General features: G+C 46.8%; 2 protein-coding genes across 3 annotated transcripts in view; one reads left to right on the forward strand and one right to left on the reverse strand.

Annotated features, from left to right (window-relative positions):
• HCFC1R1 (host cell factor C1 regulator 1) overlaps positions 1-788 on the forward strand; it is a 4,753-nt gene extending 3,965 nt beyond the window's left edge. For both annotated transcript variants that reach the window (XM_083409800.1, XM_083409799.1), the window contains exon 6: positions 33-788. In XM_083409800.1, coding sequence (XP_083265926.1) covers positions 33-183 — 151 coding nt within the window. In that variant the 3' untranslated portion in view covers positions 184-788. The remainder of the gene's footprint in view (positions 1-32) is intronic.
• Positions 782-15,974, reverse strand: LOC310662739 (ras-related protein Rab-35-like). Its single transcript, XM_083409807.1, has 6 exons — positions 14,338-15,974; positions 6,035-6,085; positions 4,876-4,999; positions 4,461-4,585; positions 2,827-2,951; positions 782-2,185 (listed from the first exon to the last, which is right to left on the reverse strand). The coding sequence occupies exons 1-6, from the start codon at positions 14,390-14,392 to the stop codon at positions 2,057-2,059; spliced, it is 609 nt and encodes a 202-aa protein (XP_083265933.1). The 5' UTR covers positions 14,393-15,974; the 3' UTR covers positions 782-2,056.
• Between the last annotated feature and the right edge of the window lie 1,951 nt (positions 15,975-17,925).

The following is a 17,925-nucleotide window of genomic DNA, read 5'->3' on the forward strand; positions in this document are numbered from 1 at the left end:
TCAGTAACTAGCATCCTCCCTCATTCTTACAGGAATCCTTGTACAGAAGTGGTCCTTTGGAGCCCTCCTAGTAGCACAAGCTTTCACAGTATCCGGACATTGATGGCTATCCCATCTGCCCTCAGTTCTTCTGCACAGCCTCAGCAAGAAGCAGCGGCAATACAAGAGGAAATGGAAATATGAGCTTTCACCCATCTTGGTCTAAAGCCAAAGCTCTTTTTTCCCGGTTGGCCTGTCAGACTTTCAACAAATGACATCATTATCCAGCATCAACACATTTGATTGCAATTTTTTTTTACATCAACATAGGAACACCCATCGTTTTTCAACCGACTGCAATAATCTGATCCTCTCCCCTCTACTAGATGTAAAAATGTGTGTGTGGTCATTTCTGGTGTGTGTGCATATTGCTATTTTCTTTTCCAATAGGAAAGATGCCAGTACTTAGGAAAAAGTGCAACTGTGGTGTCTCAAGGTGCTATGACTTAGAATGTTAATACTGCTTTTTGGAAGCAGTTTCAAAATGAGCTTTCTGAACTTCTCCTTTTTATTTTATCAGAGAGCTGATACCCCACCCTACAAAAAAAAAGTGTTTGTGTGAAGATCAACTAACATTTTCTCTTTCCTTGCGGGAGCAGCATCTTGACCTTTTACTTCCAGAGAGTTCAAAACAAGATGTTATTCCAGAGGGTATCAACAGATGGAAATATGACAAAAAAATCCCTCTTGGCTCCAAAGGATGGGTAGCCACATTTTGGAGAAATAAAAGAATAAGAGGTGGTTTCATATCTAAATTTCTTTATTGAACAGTGGTGTCTCCTTGACAGGTTTAATGCCATTAGCAGTGGGTTAACACAAGATGTTTTAATTATGTACATAATTCATTTTTGTGTATATAAAATAATTCATGAAGCAGACGTATTGCACAGTCAGAAGGTCCCCATATTTAAAGTCAGAGGTGGGAGGGCAGATACAATTTCAACCCTGTTGTACCCACCATTTTGGAGTTGCGGGGTGGAGACCCACCCCCCAGATCCAAACAGTGTTTCATATTCCAAGTTTGGCATATGCACACCTTCTGATTAGTTCCTCAGTTTCAGGAGGGAGGCTGGGCTGACAGGATGGTACCCCAGTTGCTAATACAAGGCAGGGAGGTTTCAAAGAGACTTTTCCAAACCCAACCTTGTTTTGAATATGAATATACATGACAGTTTGCTCTGAGACTGGAGAGGGGTTATGGGGAAGAGATGAACAATCCTATTCCAGACCCAGGTGGGAGAGGTTTGCATCCTGGTTTTTAACCCAGGCCTCAGGACAGTATTCTGACCACATTTCTTAGCAAACAGAAGCCAAGAAGAAAATTGGGGCAATCCCCACTATTGCTAGGTGAAGTATTGTGAACTGAGGCACTGGATTCCCCCAGTTTCATCCTGCCCCTCATTAGTCACAGGTACAGCTGTATTGTCCTCCCCCCTTAAAAAGAAATACACATCTTTCTCCCGCAACACACACACACACACGTATCACAGTGACCCAACAATGGATACTCGAGCTGCACTGCGCCATGGCAACACAGGGTGGGAATGGAGGGCAGAGGAAGACGAGAAGTAAAATACATGAGAAGAGAGTTTATAGGCAACACTGCAGAGGTTATTTTTGTTTTCTGGAAGTAGAGAATGCCCCTCATCCTCCTATTCATCACCTTTATGCACTTTGTTTCAGCATTGTTTGTTTTTAATGCTCTTCAATGTTCCCCCACCTCTATCCCCAACGCAAGAAGGGATTTCAGCGCCAGTATATAGATTTTTCCATTCCAGCAACTCAACCTCTCCAAGGGTTGTGGGGAGGGGAGTGCCATTCCAGTGCTGTGGGGGCATTCATTCACACAGGCTCCCCTGCCCTCCCGCCAGGATTCCAGCCCCCCCCCCTTCCCCCACCACACATGCGCACATAACGGCAGCTATTTTTACCCACCCACCCAGCCCTTCCACAGTCCAGTCAGTCATTCTCAGGATTTTGGGGTGGGGAGGAAGAGGAGAACACAGGGGCTGTCCCTTCAGCAGCATTTCTTAACGGAGGGTTTCTTTTTGGGCTTGTTGATTTTGACAACCTCATTCTGCTGCTGGAGCCGTGCCAGATTTTCCTGTTTAGTCCGGAGCACCATGGCTGTGATGGCATTGAACATCTGTAGTGGAGGAAAAATACAGAGTGATGAGCCTGCCTTTCCCTACCAACAACGTGCGCGCACACACACACACACACACATTAGGCACAGAGGCATTTCTCTAATAGGGAGTGGGGGATATTCTTGGCTCCACCAGCCAAATCCTTATCAGGATCTGCCTTGCAGGATAAAGTGGATGGGTGGCTGAGAGAGCACCTACCTGTCAATCACATTATTGTGCCTCGTGACTGACATGCAGCAGGGGCACCCACCAGTCAAAACCCCTTTTGCAAGCCTCTTCTCCCACACGCTCAAGATCGGAACAAGCTCTGGAGCTGAAAGGCGAGCAAAGAGGCTTGCAAAGGCTTTTTGCAAACCTCCCTCTTCTCTTTCAAGTCCCCAAGATCACGAACTTAAAAAGGAAGAGGCCCACCGATATTTAATTCACTGATAACTGAAAATTAAATCCTGCCGACTAGGCTACGCAGTCCTGTTCACAACCAATGCAGGATTAAACCCTATCCTCCTACCCATCAGTTGACCTCACTGATGGGCAAGGAGTGTAATTGGGGGGCCAAATTGGTTCCCCATCCCTGCTGTATAAGTACTGTGTGTTTTCATTCTTCCCGTCTCCACACACACACACACACACGGTCCAATACCTCTTCCACATTGAGGTTTTCCTTGGCGCTGGTTTCAAAGAGGCGGACTCCCATTTGCTCACTGAACCGCCGGGCGTCGGCTGTCTCCACTTGCTTCCGCGATGGGTCCTCGCATTTGTTACCCACTGATGACAATTTGGGGGAGAGGAAGGAGGAGGAATCAGAAGCGGAATCAAATGCAACAAAGAGGGATCCAACAGCCTTAATTATTACCAAAGGAAATACTGTAAGAGTACCAAGCGGTATAGACAAACAGAGTACGGCGAATTCCCAAACCAGAGTATTCAAAGGAAAACTGCCCCATAAGCTACCAAGCCGAGGCAGTACAACCGCTCAACAGAAACCAGATTGTCAGGTTAGATCAGAGAGCCATTTATTGCACCAATTTAAGTTGTTAGGAACAACTTTCCCTAGAAAAAGCTTTAAAGCCGCCTGTGACCTTAGCTCAGTTGTACAGCACATGCTTCCCACATGGAAAGTCCTTAAGGTGGGCCTTAAGGTGTTGGTACCTTAAGGTGTTGGGGTTTTTTTTAGGATCAGGAAGGAAGTGATGGGGAAAACATCTGCCCAAGACCCTGCTACCCATTAAGTGCACATGGTCTGAACCCCACTCCAAGCAACTGCACGCAGGATGCAGTGCTTCCCCTCTCCCTGAATGAAAGAACACAGTGCACCACCAGCCAGGTGACTTAGGGCTGCTTGAAGGCTATACCCCCTGCTGCCTCCCAGAAAGAACATTGGGGGTGGGGAGACCATCTTTTGGCTGCACCAGCATTTGCTTTCATCTCCATTCCTTTCTCTTTTGTATCATGTCTATTTGATTGTGAGCCTGCGGACAGAGAGCATCTTGCCTCTTAATACAGTGGTGCCCCGCAAGACGAATGCCTCGCAAGACGGAAAACCCGCTAGACGAAAGGGTTTTCCGTTTTGGAGGTGCTTCGCAAAACTAATTTGCTATGAGCTTGCTTCGCAAGACAAAAATGTCTTGCGAGTTCCTGCGATTTTTTTCGCTCCCCACCCCCTTTTTCTAAGGCACTAAGCTGCTAATAGCCTTTTAGCAGCTAATCTGCTAATCCCTTAAGCCTTTAATAGCCGCTAAACCGCTAATAGCGCTAATCCGCTAATAGGGTTGCTTCGCAAGACGAAAAAACCGCTAGACGAAGAGACTCGCGGAACGGATTCTTTTCGTCTTGCGAGGCACCACTGTATATGCGGAGTGCTTAGAAAATGTTAGGCAATTTCTAGGGGTTAAATCATCACCTCCACAGCCTGTCCCATCCATGAATGAACTTCCACTGATGGCTCAGAAGTGCGTATTTGCTCCTAGATTAACCAGAATGCACTATGAGATTCTGAATGTGATTCTAGCCTAAACCTCAGGGCATGTGAGGACACCTCCTTAGGTTTCCTGTTCCCCAAACCCACTGGTACATCCCAAAGTTAAAATACAAGTCATACTTATCTGGTGTATTAATGCTTCCACCTGACTTGGCACGAATAAGAGCATTGCATCTTGGGAAAATCTTTTGGCCCTCAGGTTAGATAACTAGGTTTCAGTATACAGTGAACACATGTCCGTTAAATACTAGACAACTGAATGTGGGAAGCTAGGATTTCAGCTCCGATTCACTCACCCAAGATCTTGCAGACGCTGTCACAGTTCTGCCCAATCTCGTGCAGCCAACGCTTGACATTAACAAAGGACTCCGCGTTCGTCACATCATAGACGATGATGACACCATGTGTGTTACGGTAATACCTGTCACAGGAGGAAGACACTATAAAATGGGTTCCCTATCCTAGAATAAACCTCGGCACCTCTCCCAGAAAATATGAAATTTAGGGTTATTTGCTCTGAAACCAGAAATCCCAAACCTTCCACATCTTTTCATTGTGGATTGATATCCACCTGTTAACTAAATTTCAAGGCATCTGGCTCCCCACATACGTGCATCGGAGACAATCACTCAAAAAGAGTTCAAAATAACCTCCACCCTCCATCCTGCCCCCAGAATACCCCGGCATACCCCACACCTGTGCCATGCTTACGTGGAAGTGATGGTTCGGAACCTTTCCTGTCCAGCCGTGTCCCAGATCTGCAGTTTCACTCGCTCTCCATTTATCACTAGCGTCCGAATCTTGAAATCTACCCCAATGGTTGTGATATAGCTGCCTGGGAAAGACATGTGGAAGGGAAAAGTTAGAGCAGGAGGTCAGAGGACAGGAGGAGGAAAATACTGGCAGGGAGATTTAACAAAACTAGAAATTTTCCAGTGGGAAATCACTCCCCCCCCCCAATATATCCATATATATATATGGAACTACAGATAACAGGAAGATAAAAATATGTAGAACACAGAGATCAGAGATAGAAACAGGTGACCATAAAACGCAACTCATAATTATTGGAGTCAAAGGGCACTTACGCTGTGGTAGCTGAAACACCAAAGGACATTGCAGTCATCACAGTGGATAAAACTGGGATGAGATACAGGTTGGATCTATGTGGTAATCCCACCTTTAGCCACAGATTCACAGGGTGGCTTTGGGCAAGTGTCTAATCTTCATCTGAATACCTGCAGCGAGGACTCTGCTCTACCCAAGCTGACTCTCTGCGTGATTTAAGACTGCAGGAAGATCTGGGTTCTACATTACATGGGGAGCCTTTTCCAGTAGCCCCTTCTGCCGACATTCAGCCTCCCAACACATGGAGAGGGGCTGCATGAATGGGAACGTGCAAGAGGCAGTGGGGACAATGGGTTCGTCCCTGCTCTCCTTTTCATAAGACCTGAGGCAGGGGCTGAAAGAATGAGCGAATATGGCCACTGTTGCAACATGCTTTATAGGGTAGCAGTCTTGGCTCCTACCTGATCTCTCTGTTGAAAATGGCTCTTTATTTCTCCCATTCTCCTCCAAAGCGCTCAAGGCGGCATATGTGGCTCCAGCGTTAGAAATTCAGATCTACAAGCTAGGTGCCAAATGGCTGATTAAACCAGGGTTACAGTCGCAAAAATGGAGTGCCTAGTTGCCATTTTGCGAGCAGAGAGTTCAAAAGTCATATTTTTCAATACGACTTTTTGGCTCCTGGACTTCATTCTGATGGTGAAGATTGAGTTTCGTAGCTGAGCGGGGATTCGAACCCTGGTCACTCTTAGGTCCGAGTCCCACACTGGCTATCTAATGAGTGAGAACAGAGGGCAGCACTTACCAGAGAAGGTGTTGTCCGCAAAGCGAAGTAGAAGACTGCTTTTCCCCACCCCTGGACAGGAAAAGAAAAAAAGAAACAGGTTGCACAAACTTTATATACGATGGATCTTTAACATCCTCCCAGCTTTGTTTTCGACAGCCTCTGATGCAAACATAATCACCTCAGCAAAGGTTGCCAGCTCCCCACCCAAAGCAAACACACCTGACCGGCGTATTTGCTCAAGACGGCCACTCCCACCCAAAGCTATTGTATCCCATTCAAGGGCAGAGAGCAGCAAGGGATTATGGGGGGTGGGGAGGCATGAGGACTCTGGATTAGCTCACATGACTTCGGGGAACACAATCTGCATTGGGGGGAGGTGGGGCAGAGAGAGAAAATGGGATATAAACAAGTGAATTTATTTGTGGGGAGTCACTGAGCACACTGCACCATTCAGAAGTGGGATATGGAGCGGGAGGGAGTGCTCCGAGGAGGAAACTGGATGACAGGGAGGCGTCTCTCAAGGTTGCAGTTGTAGCCGTGTCAATATTACCTCATGCGGCATAACTGGGCAGAGCCACCTCCACAGGTGTCCACGTGACAAACCCAACCCTTCTAATGCATGATGTCACCTGTTGACATGACCCCGAAAGAGTAGAAGAAGAGGAGTTTGGATTTGATATCCCGCTTTATCACTACCCTAAGGCGTCTCAAAGCGGCTAACAATCTCCTTTCCCTTCCTCCCCCACAACAAACACTCTGTGAGGTGAGTGGGGTTTAGAGACTTCAGAGAAGTGTGACTGGCCCAAGGTCACCCAGCAGCTGCATGTGGAGGAGCGGAGATGCGAACCCGGTTCACCAGATTACGAGTCTACCGCTTTTAACCACTACACCACACTGGCTCGTCCGCTCAGCTTTGCAAGCCCACTCTGGCGCCACCCTATCTTCAGCGGAGTTACAGCACTACTTTAAAGCTCCTGATGCACGCTGGCCTCCCTGCAAAGCGGTTGCAAATTCGACAGGCCCCCTTCGTACACAGAGTGACGCCTTTGGGCCCTCGAGGAGATACAGAGGCCTCCCTGCGCCACTCCAAAATGGAAGGACGCTCTCGCGGTTGCCATTTTGCTACGCGCAAAGGCCGGGTGGCGCCAAGAGCAGGCAGTAAGGGAAGAAAGAATCCCAAGTGCCAGAAATTTATTCCAGGCCCAAAGTGTTTTGGGGGAAGGAATACTTCCTCAGGGAAGTATAAATATACAAACAATACATGTAAGAAATGGGATAGCAAGTCCAAAATATAATGCGTAACACTTATTCAGGTGCCATTATCAGAGTTCTCGACCGCGCAGAGTTTTCCTCGCGTTTGAGCAAATGCAAATCTAATCCCTATGCAGAGTTTCCCCATGAAACATTATCATCAATTAATTTTACTTAACTTCCCCCCCCCCCCAAAAGCAGCTCAAAGAGACTTACAAAGCAGAACACGGTGGCTGAGCAAGGGGAGAGCAAGCACAACCATACCAGAGTCAGACCTGGCATGCATGTGCGCGCACACACACACACCATACACAGTTTGGCATTCACATGTTCAGCTGAATGCCTGAAGAGACCTCCATTCACCCAATCACATACAGTGGTACCTCAGGTTACATACGCTTCAGGTTACATACAATTCAGGTTACAGACTCTGCTAACCCAGAAATAGTACCTCGGGTTAAGAACTTTGCTTCAGGATGAGAACAGAAATTGCGGAGCAGTGGCGCAGCAGCAGCAGGAGGCTCCATTAGCTAAAGTAGTACTTCAGGTTAAGGACAGTTTCAGGTTAAGAAGGGACCTCCGGAATGAATTAAGTACGTAACCAGAGGGACCACTATACTGAATATATTACCAGATAAAAGTTTTCAATCTAACTCTTGTAAAAAGAAAAAGTTAGTGGAGGAATTGAAGGTGTGTAAACAAAATGTATAACAAAACCTTGCTGAAAGCAGAAAACATACAAATGAGGCAACTCTCAAATATTGAGAACTACCAAAAATTCCCATTAGTGAGGCTCAAAAGTAACCAAAAAAACCAAACCCATTAACAAACCATTTATATCAGCTGGAACCCATTATTATACAGTATTTTGTACAGTACTTAATAGCTGATTTCCTGTGTTATGTTACTCATATATTTACAGCGCTCCTGAGGAAGGTTTTTGTTTTTGTTTTTTATAAAATACATCAGACCTGGAGTAAATCTTATTTCTAGCACCTGGTGTTCTGTCTTTTTTCTTTTCTTTTTTGGCCTGCCATTACTGCATACAAATAACTTTTAAACTATTTTGTGCCTGGTTACATGTTACACATTTTTATATAGAAAATATATATCCCTACCTTTCTTTCTCTCATACAAATACACATTGTGCCTTACAAAGTAGCTCAGTGCTTTCTCTTCTCTGTCCTGAATCTTCCAACATTAGTTTCACTGAATGTCCACAAGTTCTAGCGTGGAGACTGAGAAAAACATTTGTCTATCCTTTTTCTTCATGCTATGCATAATTTCGTCAACTTCTGTCAACTCTTACGCACTGTTTCTCTAAACCAAAAAGTCTGAAATGCTGCAACCTTTCTTTGTTGGAGAGTTGTTCTATTCCCCCCAATCATTTTGACTGTCCTTTTCTGAACCTTTCTAATCCAGATTAAAAGGGGGGGAAATACGGACTGGTGTTTTGATGTATGGATGCTGCGATGAGGAGCACCAATCCCACAAGGAACACCTGCCTAGAAGCAGCCCAAGAACCCTAAACTCTGCACCAACCATTAGGGAATGCCCAAAACCAAAAGGTTCCCAATTCTTTTTTTACAAAAAGATCTTCATGAGACAAAAATATCAGGTCACATCCACACCATTCATTTAAACTCTTACACCATAACAGTCATGGCTTCCCCCAGAGACCTACAATTCAGAGCATGAGTGTAAAAGTGGTATAAGAGTGCTTTAAAAGTATTGTCCCACCGAATGCACCTCTAAAGATGAAACAGAGAAGATCTGGAGATGATGATGATGATGATGATTAATTATTTATTTGTACCCTGCCCATCTGGCTGAGTTTCCCCTGATACTCTGGGCGGCTTCCAACAAAGATTAAAAAATACATTAAAATGTCACACATTAAAAACTTCCCTGAACAGGGCTGCCTTGAGATGTCTTCTAAATGTCAGATAGTTGTTTATTTCCTTGACATCTAATGGGAAAGCGTTCCACAGGGCGGGCGCCACTACCGAGAAGGCCCTCTGCCTGCTTCCCTGTAACCTCACTTCTCGCAATGAGGGAACCGCCAGAAGGCCCTCGGCGCTGGACCTCAGTGTCCGGGCAGAACGATGGGGGTGGAGACGCTCCTTCAGGTATACTGGACCGAGGCCATTTAGGGCTCTAAAGGTATCCCTATATTAACCCATAAACATGCTTGTATGGGAGGAGACGGCCCGGAGGCTTTTAAGGCTTCTACGGTGGGCTTGTTATACTGCCATCACTGCACCTAGTGTTCTACAGAGAAACACAAAACGTGAAGTCTCTGCTTGGAGAAGCTTAAAATCTGCAACCTGGCAAAGAAGTGGCCACAGAGAAAGGAGGAGGAGATGGAGGTGAGAAACTAAAGAATGCATAGTTAACCCAGGGTTAGCATCAGTAGGTGATGGAGATCACTTGGGAAGCATCACTGAGTGGCAAACTTGGCTGGTTGATGCGGATAGGGCTGTAGCCAAAACAAGGCCATTTAAAAAATGATGTATCAGCAGGTACAGGAGAATTCAAAAGTTTGCAGAAGTACCAAAATTAGAACACCAGCCATTTAGGGGAAAACACCTACAAAGGCAACCCAATAGGGACAGAGCATGCTCAGTGCTCACACTGACTATGTGTAGAAGGGAATGGAAACTGGGGCAGGAGGAGGGGGAGAGAGAAGTAGCTACCAGTTGTGTGTCTCCAAAGGTTCCCCAGAGAAAGCTGGAGGGGATCAGAGCCACTGCTCAGCATCTATGCACTCGTATTCTCATCACCTTCAGAGGAGGATTTTCCTAGGGATTTGGAGCAGGAGAAGATGGGAAACAAAGAAGCTGTACTACCCCCTCTTTCATCCTTCCCCCCATTTCTCCAAGCGATTCTCAAAGATGCTTATGATCAAACCAAAGCAGGCTTACTTTTCATGCAATTTGTGTAATGAGAGTAGCCAGGCTCTTGCTAGAGGCAAAAAGTTGCGTATTCCACCTGACCCCCCTTGGTGGTTGTCCATCAATATTGACATCACCATGTGGGGTAGAAAATTACCTATTAGGTATTTCTGTCCCCGTAAAAGTGTCGTTAATTAAAATCATTGTTTCATTGAAAAAGAAAAAAAGTAGGAATGGGGTAGAACGCCAGTCCAAGGCAGCTTCCGTGTTGTGAATAGCTCTCTGCAGGTGAGCCCCATGGCTTTTGTTTACTAAACCAGATTGCAATTTGGGACTTCCAGGGGGAAATCCAGAACATTTTCCAGAGATTGGAATTTTAGTTCTCTGGTTCCATCAGGATACCTCAGAGGTACCATGCATACATGGGAACATTCCTGGCTGGTGAATCCCTTTCCCCCTTTCTGATCAAATCAGGCCTTCTGCCTGCCAGCCCTAGTCAGCTGGGAAAGGCTAGGGAGGGCTCTAGCTCCCTTCAGGTATTTCATAACGTCAGCAGGTGCACACAAGAGACATAAAGGCCTCAGGAATGCTGGTGCCACACTAACCCCTTTTAACCCTATTTCTGAGCCCCAGAATTTTACCTGATTCCTGAATTTATTCCGTGAGGGGAAGCCCCCTCCCAAGAAACCAGACCTGCTAGTTGTACAGCCTGATGCTATGGCTGGTAAATTATGTCTGCCTTAACGAACCAGTAGACAGAGGTGCTGGTTTAATTCCAAGTCACTTCTACCTCCTGTTTCATTGCCACGTGTGACTGTAAGCAGGCTGGGGCAGGGAATCGTGCAATTCCTTTCCCCCCTCTGCCCAGCAAACTGCTGCTACAACAGGATTCCTTCCAGAGCCACCTCCTCCTTGCTTCTTTCCTTCAACCGCCTTGGGCTTTTGATGCATTTTAAATCTCAGCACGCGCTTCAAATTCGGGAAGCCCCAGGCTCAGCCCTGAACCGCACAGGGCTGGGAAGGGCTCCCGCCTGAAACCCCAAAAAGCTGCTGCCAGCCTGCGCAGCCAATACTAAGTGAGAGCCAGCACTGCTCAGAGGCAGGGAAAAGCAGCTTCCCACGTGCGTATTCACATCCAGTCTGGAACCGCATGAAAAATGAAACAAAGATAAAAATCAAACGAGACAAGGCCTTGCGGCAGGAAGCAATAGAGGACTTTAAATGCCAAGAAGCTGCGCAGGAATGATTGGCGGAGCTCTTTGTGTGCAACCTGAAGGAGAGAAGGCTGGGGAGGCGAGATCAGAAGGGGAAGCCTGCTTTGCTACCAGCGAGAAGAGGATTGCATCCACCCCTTTGCAGGAAAAGCACCACAGCAAGGAGACGGGCCTGGCTCCAGCCATCAGAGAACAGCTGCAAGGAGCTGGCTTCTTTTCCCCCAACCCGGTGCCTCAGAAAGAGCTCTCTTCCAGCTATCAGTGACTGCAGAGGCAAAGGGGGAAGCGCCCTCCCCACCTCACTGCATTCAAGGAACAAGGACTGCCGGGTCAGTTGCACAACTCCTTTCCAAGCAAAGAATACCGTCAATGGGGGGGGCGGGAATCAGTCAGGCCCCAGCCTGATCGTAAATCCTGATCAATTCATCTCTTCGCTCACTGTCAAACTGATCCCCTTCCTCTTCCACCTTTTTCTTCCACTTCCCTCACCCAAGTCTTGTAACCCTGAGGACACGGCTTGTCTCTTATTTTCATCTGTGTACAAAACACCCACAAGCAACCTCGCGTGTTGAATCTGAGTGACAGCTAGCCGCTCGGGGAACTAGAAATATATATATTATTTGCTAGTAGCTGTTTCCATTTCTGTGGAAGAAGTGGGCGCCTCAAAAAATGTGATGTGAAACATACAGGACTCGGTAGCAAAGTTTATGAGGTTTGGTTCCAATTATTTTTTTTGGAACTGATGGCAGGAGAGCAGGACTCAAAAACACTGCAGGGGGACTGCAGTGGGTTGAACAGAATGGTTTGCCTCATTTTTTGGAAGGGCTTTAAAAAGTAAGGTAACATTTCTCAGAGGTCAGTCCCATGAATCACGTTGGGCTTACTCTTAGATATGTAGGTGTAGCACTGAAGTCTAAAAGACCTTTCTTAACCATGTTGTCTATGCATTTGATGAATAGGTACTGCTTTAAAACCATGGCTGGCTAACCTGAGCGCCTTCATATGTTGCTGGACTACAACTCCCATCATTCCCGACCATTGGCCGTGAAAGCTCTGGCTTATGGGAGATGGAGTCCAACCACATATGGAGAGGACACAGGCTTCCCACCCCCATTTTAAACAATGGCTTAGCAACTAGGAGCCCTCCCCTCCCTCCCTGCACCAAGCTCTAAGGGTTATATCCAGTCTTATACTAAGAGTATGGAAGTGACTAACTGAGGTCCATTCTTTTAATGGGGGTGTATTCCACCTTGGGCTGCAATAGCTCCGTTGGCAGAGTGCGAGACTCTTAATCTCAGGGTTTTGGGTTCAAGCCCCACATTGGGTGAAAGATTCCTGCATTGTAGGGGTTCGGACTATATGACCCTTGTGGTCCCTTCCAATTCTATGAGTTTATCATTTAAAAGGCTGTGATGCCACTTTAAACGGCCATGGCTTCCCCCAGAGAATTCTGGGATCTGTAGTTTAAGGCTGCTGAGAGTTGTTAGGAGACCTTTTATTCCTCTCCCCCAAATTAAAATTCCCAGAGTTCCTTGGGAAGAGGCATTGCCTGTTAAACCACTCTGAGAATCGTACCCCCAGGGAATAGAGCAGGCATCCCCAATCTGTGGCCCTCCAGATGTTTTGGCCTACAACTCCCATGATCCCGAGCTAACAGGACCAGTGGTCAGGGATGGTGGGAATTGTAGCCCAAAACATCTGGAGGTTGGGGATGCTTGGAATAGAGGGTCTCTATTAAGCATGCTGAGAGTTGTTAAAGGCCCCCTATTCCCCTCCCAGGGCTATAATTCTGGGGAGTGTTTTAATGTCTCTTCCCATGGAACTCTGGGACTTGTAACTCTCAGCATGCTTAACAAACTACCGCTCCCAGAATTCTCTGGGGGAAGCCATAACTGTTTAAAGTGGTATCACAGTGCTTTAAATGTATGAATGTGGCTGAAGTTGGAAACACTCTTAAGAAAGATGCAAAGAGAACAAGTTGCTGACCAGGGCCTGAAACACAGCAGGCTAGATTTAAATGACTGTGAAGAGTATTGGAAACATACCCAGGTATATAGAATGACTTAGTCAGGAGCATTCTGGGAAGCCATTTTGAGGAGCATCATTCTTGGTTAGCTTTAGTATAAGTACTATAATTTCATCCTACCAAGTAGCAGCTCAGGCAAACTCATACACCTTGTTTTTCTCCCCCCCCCCCGAAAAAAGCTATGTGTGAATGTTTCTAGGTGGCAACCCTCACAGGTTGGCGCAACTAGGCCCCAAAGGATGCTGGGAATCCTAGAAATTAGCACAAGGGAGACTCGTGGAAAAAACTGCTTCTGCAAGCTTGCCATGCAGCCAGAATAAGCTCTTGGTACACTGTGAGTAAGCTTCCCACAAGATAAGTCTCCACGGGATTATGGGATGCTAAAACAGTGAGAGAAGGTAATATAAAGCCAGATACTAATGGGGTAAAGTTACAAGGAAAGAGAACGCTATCAGTCCTATCACAGTTACTTTCAAATTCATTAAAAAGTAACCTTTTTATTACCTTGTGCACATTTATATTGCATGAGGATGTTTGCAGGTATGAAAGAGAAACAAGGAAAGAGCGGTGGGAATAACAACAAAAAACGAGAGTACAAAGAGGAAGAATGACAAGGGATAGGCTTAAGTGGGGGCGGAGGGGACGCTGAACCGATAGCCAACTGGAATATATGAAACAAGGTGGAAGACCAAAGGAGGGAAAAGATGCAAGAAACCAAGACTATTAAAAAAACAGATAAGGAGAAATGTGTTAAGAGTGTGGAATGAAAACTGAAAAGAATGAGATGAGTTTAGAGAGAGGAGCATAGTTAAAGAGGAATGAAAAAGACAGTAGGAGACAGAACAGCCAAATATAATAAGATGAAAAAGTGGGTTTGGGGGGAAGAGAGAGAAAATGGAAGACTTGGGGAACAAGGGGGAAAGAGCCAATGCTTACCAGAGTCCCCAATGATGAGTAGTTTGAACAAGTGGTCATAATCCTTGGCAGCCATTCATGTGCTAGGTCAGCTCCTCCTCTTGTGTCTTTCACGCTCCCTGCAGGGATTCTCCACTCACTCCCACACTTTCCAGTGGGAAATTTGTTCTGCCTCAATGCCCCATTGCAGTTAATCAGGACACGGGGTTGAGCATGCCAGTCTCTTTTCCTCCTGTGTCCAGAAGATCCTGAAAAACTTCCAAATGCAAGATCAGGTTGATTTGCCAACGGAGTTGTTTCCTCGGAAATGAGAAAGTTTAAGGCTGTCTTTCTGCCAAAAGTCCCTCCAGGGCTGTTTTTTTTCTGGAGCGCAGATGTTACAAACTTCTCTTTCCAGATCTTTGCTTCCTTAAAGTCAAATGACAAAAAGGAACCCGCTGGAGCCTGCCAAGAGAGTTTCTTCCTATGTCAACAATCTGTAGAATGCAGTGTCGAAAGCGTATCCGCTTTTTGGATTTTTAAAAGAGAGGGCAGTCCACAGATGTAGCACAGATCCACAGTTTATTAAGACCTCAGGCTTCCTCTGATGGGATGGGACACAGCAAAAAGATTAGGAAGGTGAAAAAAGCATCAGGAAATGACAGAATATATATATTTTTTTCCAAAGGAGCTGTTTTTCCCACATTCAGAAGTGGGGTGCAAAAGGGTGTTGCAGTTTACAAAGAGCTTGACGCCGAGGTCTCCAAAGGAAATAAGTAATTCAGAACTTTCCAAAAAAAAATACAGGACAGAAGATTTATTCCAAAAGGTGGCTTTTAAAATTAAAAAAAAAGGAAACCCAGAAGGGAAAACACAAATCCTCAGACCAAAATTTGTGGTTCTGCCAAAAAAAGGAATGAACTGATTAAGGACCAGAGAAATTATTTAAATATATATATATCCAGAAAAGAAGGGGAATTTAGGTCCTTCCAAAAGCCTTCCTGTATCCAAAAATAAATGGTAAAACAGAGGGGTGACAACCAGATATTGACCGATACTTTCAATTGGGGTGGGGAGGAAGAGAGAGGAGGTTAGTGAAATAAGAGAGGGGGGAGGGGAGAGAACGAGGGTCAAATAAAGCAGGGAGTTTCGCCCCCACCTAAGGGATCTAAGCCAATCGGAAGGACCTTAAAGTTTCTCTCCAAATGACCTGGCAGCCTTTTCTTTTCCTAACATTCGCTGGGGCGGGGTAGAGAGGAGGAGAGCCACGAAAACAGGCGAGAAAGGGAAGGAGGAAAGGAGGGAGAGATGTGCCGGGTCTGGAAGCACGAGGAAACCCCGGATCTCGGGAATCAATGAAGGATCGGGGGAAGGGGAGGCTCAGGCTGGGGAAGGGGCGCGGGGCGCATCTGCAAGGGGAGGGAGGCCAGGCGGGTCTCGCGGCTGTGCGGCTGCCGCCCTCCGTCCCTCTCCCGGCCGGACGCTGGGCTGGGATCAGATGACCGCGGAGCTCGCAGGCGGCCGCTTCCTTCCTGCCTCTCCCCTCTCCCCTCCTGCTGCTGCTCCTGCTGCCGCCGCCGCTTCCTCCGCCTCCTTCCCAGGCGCAGCAGCCGCCGCCTCTCGCGCCCGCTCGGGCCGATGGAACGCCAGGGCGCGATTGGAATCAGCCGGGAGGGGGCGGGGCCGGGGGCGGATCCCGGTTTATAATGGGCGGTGCCGGGTGGGCGGGCGGGGCTTCCAAGTGGGGAGAGGAGGCAATAAAGAATGGGCGGGGCTTAAACGCGACAGGGCGGGGCTGGGGATCTGAGCTCCATCGAAGGCAATTTAAGCAACCATTATTTTTTTATTTATTATTATTATCATTATTATATTAGAATTTAACTCAGTCCTCGGGGTTAAGGACATTTATGCTGATATGCAGCTAGACGTAAAGCAAAAATGTAAATATACGTGGGCGGGTCAGTGCAGCAACCAGAGAGCCTTCAGCAGGTTTACTCGGGAGTAAGCCGGGCGTAATTTAATTAGGGCCCGTTTCTGCGGAGGCGAGTGCCCCAACGGGATTACCGCCTGAAAATAGTCCGTGAAGGCTGCATCCCGGTGTACTCGGGGAAGCAAATCCCGCGGAATGCATATTTATTTCTAGCAATCGCCGATCGGGCATAGGATCCGGCTTGCCAGGGAATGAGCACGTTCAACTCCGCCCCGCGCCCGGGAAATAAAGACCTAACGAAGCAGGGGGGCTAAATTCCGAGCAGAAAAGTGCCAAGAGCTGTGCTGCATTTAGCACTAAGGATCAAAGGAGACGGGGGATTACTAAATTAATGATAATTAACTCAATGATTTAAATTAATTTCAATTCATGATTCAATTCATAATTACGACGACTTGGTAATATGCAGCTGGGAGACCTCCGTGTAACAAGCAACGAACGAGTCTAATAAATTTAATGTTCACACCAGCAACAACCCTGTGCATATAAATAAAGGCAGTCCGATACAGATAATATATGGCTTAAATAATGCCGGCGCTGATGGGAAACAAAGCACAGTGAGGAGGATAAAGGGTTTGTGTGTGGAGGGTTTGAAGTCCAGTAGGAGGGGCATCAGGTAGGAATGGAAAAGTAGGATTGGAATTGAGGTGGTGCTTGTGTTTGCTTGTTGTGGTTTCTCTTTTTCTTACAAGGCCCCTATGTTTAAAAGCAGCTGCACAGCAGGCAAAAATTCAACAGGTGCAGCTTTTCCTTGCATGGTGATGCAGTGAAGCAACTCTCTCCACTATCTTGGGAGAAGTGACTGGGAGAGAGGTGCTCCGCTCTTTTGGAGTAATGGTCTTGGAAGGACTCTTAAGCTTCCAGCCACTTCTTCTTGCCCACTAGTTAACCACATCTCCTCTCAGAGGGCCCAGGACTCCTTTGTAAGCTGCTGTTCTACCACTGGGGGGGGGGGGGGGAGGCTGGAAGATTGACAGCTGCGTCCTCTGTTTACTTTGTCCATCTGCCTCATCTGTCTGTTCTGCATTCCTCTCTGCAGGGTTGAGATGCCAACTGCAGCCACCCCCTCAGCGCTGCAAGAAATGCTCATATTGTTCTCTTGTTAGGCCCACTTGCGGGTAGAAAAATGCCACCCAGATGGGCACGGCTGGTGTGCAGTGGGGAGGGCATGAACGGAAAAGGCCAAGGGATCCTCTTTGCTAGAACAAGGGGCACCATCTCTCCCTGGCAGAATAAAAAAAAAACTTTGCTCATGTTAGTTTAAGTGAATGCAAATGAAAATAGTCTATGACCCAGGGTTCGAGGCCTATTAAAAGTGAAAGTATAGTCTGATCAAAACAACCCCTCTGCAGTGCCACAAATCCAACTCAATGCTGTAACGTTGGAAAGGGTCAACAACTTCTACCTGGGCAGTTATCTTTCCACAAGGGCAGACATTGATGCCAAAATCCAGCATTGCCTGAGCTCTGCGAGTGCAGCCTTCTCCCAATTGAAGTGCAGAGTGTTTGAAGACCGGGACATTTGCAGGGAAACCAAAATACTTGTTTACAAAGCTATTGTACTACCAACCTTACTGTATGCTTGTGGAACATAAAGGTAAAGGGACTCCTGACCATTAGGTCCAGTTGTGGCCGACTCTG

The sequence above is a fragment of the Podarcis tiliguerta genome (genome assembly GCF_965153285.1).
Source record: "Podarcis tiliguerta genome assembly, chromosome: 13".
Taxonomy (NCBI): domain Eukaryota; kingdom Metazoa; phylum Chordata; class Lepidosauria; order Squamata; family Lacertidae; genus Podarcis; species Podarcis tiliguerta.